Source organism: Pristiophorus japonicus, chromosome 10 (assembly GCF_044704955.1).
Source record: "Pristiophorus japonicus isolate sPriJap1 chromosome 10, sPriJap1.hap1, whole genome shotgun sequence".
In the NCBI taxonomy this organism is placed as follows: domain Eukaryota; kingdom Metazoa; phylum Chordata; class Chondrichthyes; family Pristiophoridae; genus Pristiophorus; species Pristiophorus japonicus.
This window is the reverse complement of record NC_091986.1, coordinates 168527832-168533048: the sequence shown is the minus strand read 5'-3', so window position 1 is coordinate 168533048 and position 5217 is coordinate 168527832. Positions and strand designations below refer to the sequence as shown.

The 5217-nt window shown below is 40.9% G+C and overlaps 1 protein-coding gene across 1 annotated transcript; it reads left to right on the top strand.

Annotated features, from left to right (window-relative positions):
- Positions 1 to 395: 395 nt before the first annotated feature.
- On the top strand, positions 396 to 5010 carry LOC139275192 (high mobility group protein B1-like). The gene is made up of 5 exons (XM_070892314.1): positions 396 to 531; positions 2070 to 2237; positions 3162 to 3310; positions 3754 to 3928; positions 4397 to 5010. The coding sequence occupies exons 2-5, from the start codon at positions 2082 to 2084 to the stop codon at positions 4553 to 4555; spliced, it is 639 nt and encodes a 212-aa protein (XP_070748415.1). The 5' UTR covers positions 396 to 531; positions 2070 to 2081; the 3' UTR covers positions 4556 to 5010.
- Positions 5011 to 5217: the final 207 nt, after the last annotated feature.

Sequence of the window (5217 nt, the reverse complement as noted above, 5' to 3'; positions counted from 1 at the left end):
TACATACAATTTTGCATTCTGTCACAGACAACACTTAAATCTTAAATGAAAGGATTGTTGTTAGCAATACTATACTGTTGTCAAGCTACTGTACCACGCCAAGTGTCAAGTTGCGTTTAACAGTTGTAACAAGGCCAGCAGAGTGCAGCTTACATATATATCTAGGCTGCACATAGAGACTATGTGACTTTTGTGTTCTCCAGTTGCTCGGTGTCTATCTTTGCAGTCTTTTTGGGTTTGTATTTGCGCGCTGTTTCACCCTCTGCTGTCGTTTTCCCCGCGGCGGCCAATCGAAGAACAGCTCTAGTCGGAACAATGGAGGGGTGCTGGCCAACGAAGAAGCGCGATGGCTCGGCAGCGACCAATGGGAGGGCGGTAGTGGCTGGTGATAGTGCGCAGGCAGCAAGCGCCTCCACAGCCATTACAGTGAGAGACGGAGCGAGGCTGATTGTTAGCGCACGAAGCAAGTGGAAGGAAAGACTACAACGGCGATCCGCTTTTAGGCACCAAATTTCTGCATATTCTAAACGGGCATGTCTTACTCTTTCGATTTATTTTAAAATATGCGCTGGGAGGGCGTTAGAATTAAAGTTAAAAAAAATTCCCCTCAGCCGCGCTGTTTAACATGGCTGACGGCGGCTGAGGGAAAGCCATTATTAAACAGCAGCGCGTCGAGAGCGAGTTGAGTTCAACTTTTCCAAACCGTGTCCGGCGCCCTTCGGGTCCGCTCACAGCGGGTTTTCGGGGTGAGATCGGGTAGCCGAGGCTCTGAGCTATCCGACGATGTGCTTTTTGTTGGGGTTGTGGGCGATTAAAGGGGCGAAATGCCGGTTGTAAAGCGAGTCGGGCTATTTTCCCCTCGCACTGACGCTGCTATCAAGATGGAGCCATGTACTCTCAATGTTAGAGTCAAGCGGCCATTCGCCGCTGTAATACTAAACTATATGTACAAACCCCACACTATAACTATATACCACCCAGCGCAAAGACCACAGGCGAGAAAAACACGCGGAAAACGGTCGTTTGACGATCGGAAACGGTCGGAAGATGGTGGCTGGTGACATTTGAAGGGGACTTTCTCTCATGAAGAAGGATTTTTCAACATGGAAGAAGAAATATTGTCGTTGTTGTTTGACCTCATTTTTTTTTGTTCTCAGCCATTGCTCCAGACTCCAGTGAAGTGACTACGCTTCAGCCATACGGTTTTAAACGGAACGAAAGCGTTGGGCGGATTAACTTTTAATTTTTAATTTTAGAGGTTTATATTGGAAATTTTAAATTTTTTAATAGATTTTATTATTTTTTATTTTTTTTATCCATGAGTAGGAAAGAATGTGGCAAGAATGTGGCGGGAAGTGACCAAGAAAAACTAAGGTTTAAAGTGTGTTTTTCGATTTTATTTTTTTAAACTTTTGCAGTATAACTGCGGGAAGTGTTAGGTGGGGCTGCTAAATCGCGGAAACACATTTATTAATAGGGGTAAAGCATTTAGAGCTGTTTTTCACTGGTTTTAAAATGGCGCGAAGGATGAGATTAATATTTAGGACAGATTTGCAAAAATGACATACTGGGGTGCATTTAACTTTGGCCGGTTTGAATTTTTGCACCCATTTCCCCCCTGTAGTCCCGTGCTAAAATGTATGGGCGCGGTTGTTTTCCATATATTTGTTGTAAATGGGGTAGCAATTCGCACTCGCTAATTTTCCCCATTTAAGTATTAAGAACTGCAAGCAGAAAAAGATGCTTCCATGAACAGTTCTCGTAATAGATGCGGACAAAGGCACAGGTAGTTTAAAGTGAAGCCCGTGCCGTTTTTGAGTCGGATATTTGTGATGCGGACGCAGATGGAATATCAACAGAAGTACTTAGTAGTAGTACTCCGAAAACTTGTGTTTTTAAGTGACTTGAGGAAACGTTCAGACTGCAATACTCATAATCATCGAAATTTCGTTTAATATTACGATTTTCCCCATACAAAGTAGAGCATTGTCCCTCGATTTCACGAACTACTTGAGTGGAATATAGGAATTGTGTAGAATTTAATTAATTGTCATATGCTGTTTTTTCAGGAAAAGGCCAAAATGGTAAAGGGAGGAGGTGATCCTAAAAGACCCCGAGGCAAAATGTCCTCTTATGCCTTCTTCGTCCAAACTTGTCGTGAGGAACACAAGAAGAAGCATCCTGATGCAAGTGTCAATTTTTCCGAATTCTCGAAGAAGTGTGCAGAAAGATGGAAGGTGGGCATTTTGTTCTGAGTAACTTGGGTTGCACATTTAATTGTCAGGTTTTACTGGTTGGTATCTGACAGTAAGTTCTTTACCAAGCTACAGTAAAGGGGTTTTAAAGCAGATCTTGTTATAATAGTGGATGAGAGGGGCTGTTTGGCCCTTCTTCCTTCATCCATCCATCCATCCAGAAACTATAGTATTTTTTTTCTTCCCCCACCCTTATTTTAGCATCCATTTGTTAAATAATTGAAGATTTTCACCTCCAGCACTCTTGAGATCACTCACTGAAGTATTTCTGTCCTGAATTTGCCTTTTTTACTGGTCTGAAACTGTCACTTGTTCTGCTCTTGCTGTTTAGTTTCTGGATTAACATTGCTTATCTTAAGGGTATGGTAAAAGTTATTCTGGAATCATAACATCACCTCTGATACATCCTTTTTCAGGGTGAAAAGCCCAAGTTTCTGCAGTCTTAATTCTGACGCTAGAGATCCACCTCGTGGTTCTTAGCTGCACTGCCTCTGGTGACTCGAACTAGACAGAACCCTGCAATTTGATTGCTATTTCCTCCTGAAGATGTTACTTTTATTTTCCAAATGAAAGTTTTAAATACTTTTTAATAGTAAAGGAATTTGATTTATGACATCTATTCTGATTTCTGTTTGGTTAGAATAACAAGATGAAAATGAATCTGCTGAACATTACTACATGCTACTGAAGCTGGATTAGGTTTAGGTGGTGGGGACCATTCAATGTTACCATCTTTCACAACCACCAGTGGATGGCATGAATGGCATATTAATGTTTGACATTTCAGTTGGTTGGCAAAATATGTAACTGCAGACTTGCTTTTGTTTGTTCATGGAAATCTGTGGTGCAGTAAATACATGTTTGTAGTTTTTTTGGGAATTTTAGTTAAATTTTATCTTTTTGCAGTCCATGACTGGTAAAGAGAAAATAAAATTTGAAGATAAGGCAAAAGAAGACAAGGTCCGTTGGGAGAAGGAAATGAAGAATTATGAGCCACCAAAGGGTGCCAAGAAAATTAAGAGAAAGAAGGACCCTAATGCACCAAAGAGACCTCCGTAAGTTTTCATCTTGTAAACTACCCCCCACCCGACCAATATATTCTAATACAATATAAAAGCAAGCTACCATGGCTGCTAGAAATCTGAAATAAAAACAGAACATGCTAAAAACACTCAGCAGGCCAGACTGAATGTTGCACTGCTATTCTAATGCAATGTTTGAATGCTCTAGAATGCATTTTTCTTAATTTTGTTCCTCCATATAAGCCTCTTCAACATGAACTCCAGTGCAGTGACTTGCATAAGCAAATGGGGCAGCCACTTGGGTAGCAACATCCCAACAGTTGCATTGAAATTGATATTGCCCCATTTATTTTGTGTTGTGCACTTAATGTTTTCTGCATTTACTTGCAGGACCAGCTTTGATTTCCATCTGTAGTTAAGAGTGCTTTGAGCAAATTCACTTCCAAATTTATTTATTTAACTCCAATGAATTTCAGATCTGCTTTCTTTGTGTTCTGCTCTGACTGGCGTCCCAAAATTAAAGAAGAACATCCTGGTTCAACAATTGGGGACACAGCCAGGAAACTGGGAGTGCTTTGGAATGCGACAGCTGCAAGTGACAAGATTCCATATGAAAAGAGGGCAGCAAAGCTGAAGGAAAGATATGAAGTGGTAATGTTTGACTGAAAAAGTAGCTTTTGGTTTTGAAGACACTGGTTAACGTGAGGCTTTAGTTGTATAATACCAATATGCCACCCAAATAGCCATTTTGTAAACCTAGACTATTTTTTGGGGGGGGCGCGGGGGGAAGGAGGTTTACAGCTGAAAGTGATCCTGACTGGATGGATATTTGGAATGAAAACCAGTAAGTCCTGATGTTCTTTTCAACTTGGCAAACTTGCCATCATCTTGGACAGTATAACAGTAATACTATAAAGTTATTTACTGGCCCCTTGCAGTAGGGGGTGCTATATATCAAATTTTCAACTTGTAAATAGTGAATGGCATAGATTCTGGCTAATTCAGTTAATGGAAAAATTGAATATTTACTTGCCTACTGCTGTCTTTAAGGGTTATCCCAGTTAGAAGAGTGAGCTCTTATTTATCTAGGCTAAAGAAACATTTATTCTTGGCTTCTAGGATCTGGCAGCATATCGTGCTAAAACAAAGCCCGAATCTGCTAAGAAGGCTTCAGCTGCCAAAGTGGAAAAGAAGAAGGTGGTGGAAGAAGAGGACGATGATGAAGAGGATGATGACGAAGAGGAGGAGGAGGATGATGATGATGATGACGACGATTGAATTTACCTTGCTTCCAGCAACATTTCTCAGCTATAGAGCATTTACCCCTGCCCTGTACACACTCTGCTTCTTTTTAAAAATATATAAGGCTATGTATATGAGAATTTGATTTTAAACTGTACAGTTTATTTTTGTTTTGTATAGTTAACACACTACGAAAGTGTCTTTGGGTGGCCCATTGTCTCTGTTCTTAGTGGTGTTTTGTTTGACACTTGCCTTGGCTGGTACAGTGGGGGAGAATATGAATTGGCTTGAGAGCAATTTCATGTTGGTTCACAGCACCAACTGGGTTTGGGGGAGGGGAAGTTAATTTGCTATTGAGTTGTTGTAAGGTTCTTGGTGCGTCAGACATTGTGCTAGAAATTGAGATTGCCACTCTGTAATTGCCTAAAAGTTGCAGCTTTTTGTTTTTGTTGACCTTTTTGAAATGCTAATAAAACTTTGTATTAATGCTCTCCAGTTGTGTTTTATTCTGTGATGTAATTCTTGTTATACCTTGGGTGGCTGCCTCAAGATGGCGCCATAGCTCTGATTTAAAAAAAAAAATTGCTGGGATGTGGGTATCGCTGGTGAAGTGCTGCAGTTCGTGTGGTGAAGTTTCTCTGGTGTTGGGGAAGGAATTCCAGGATTTTAACACAGCAACGATGAAGGAGCGGTGATAC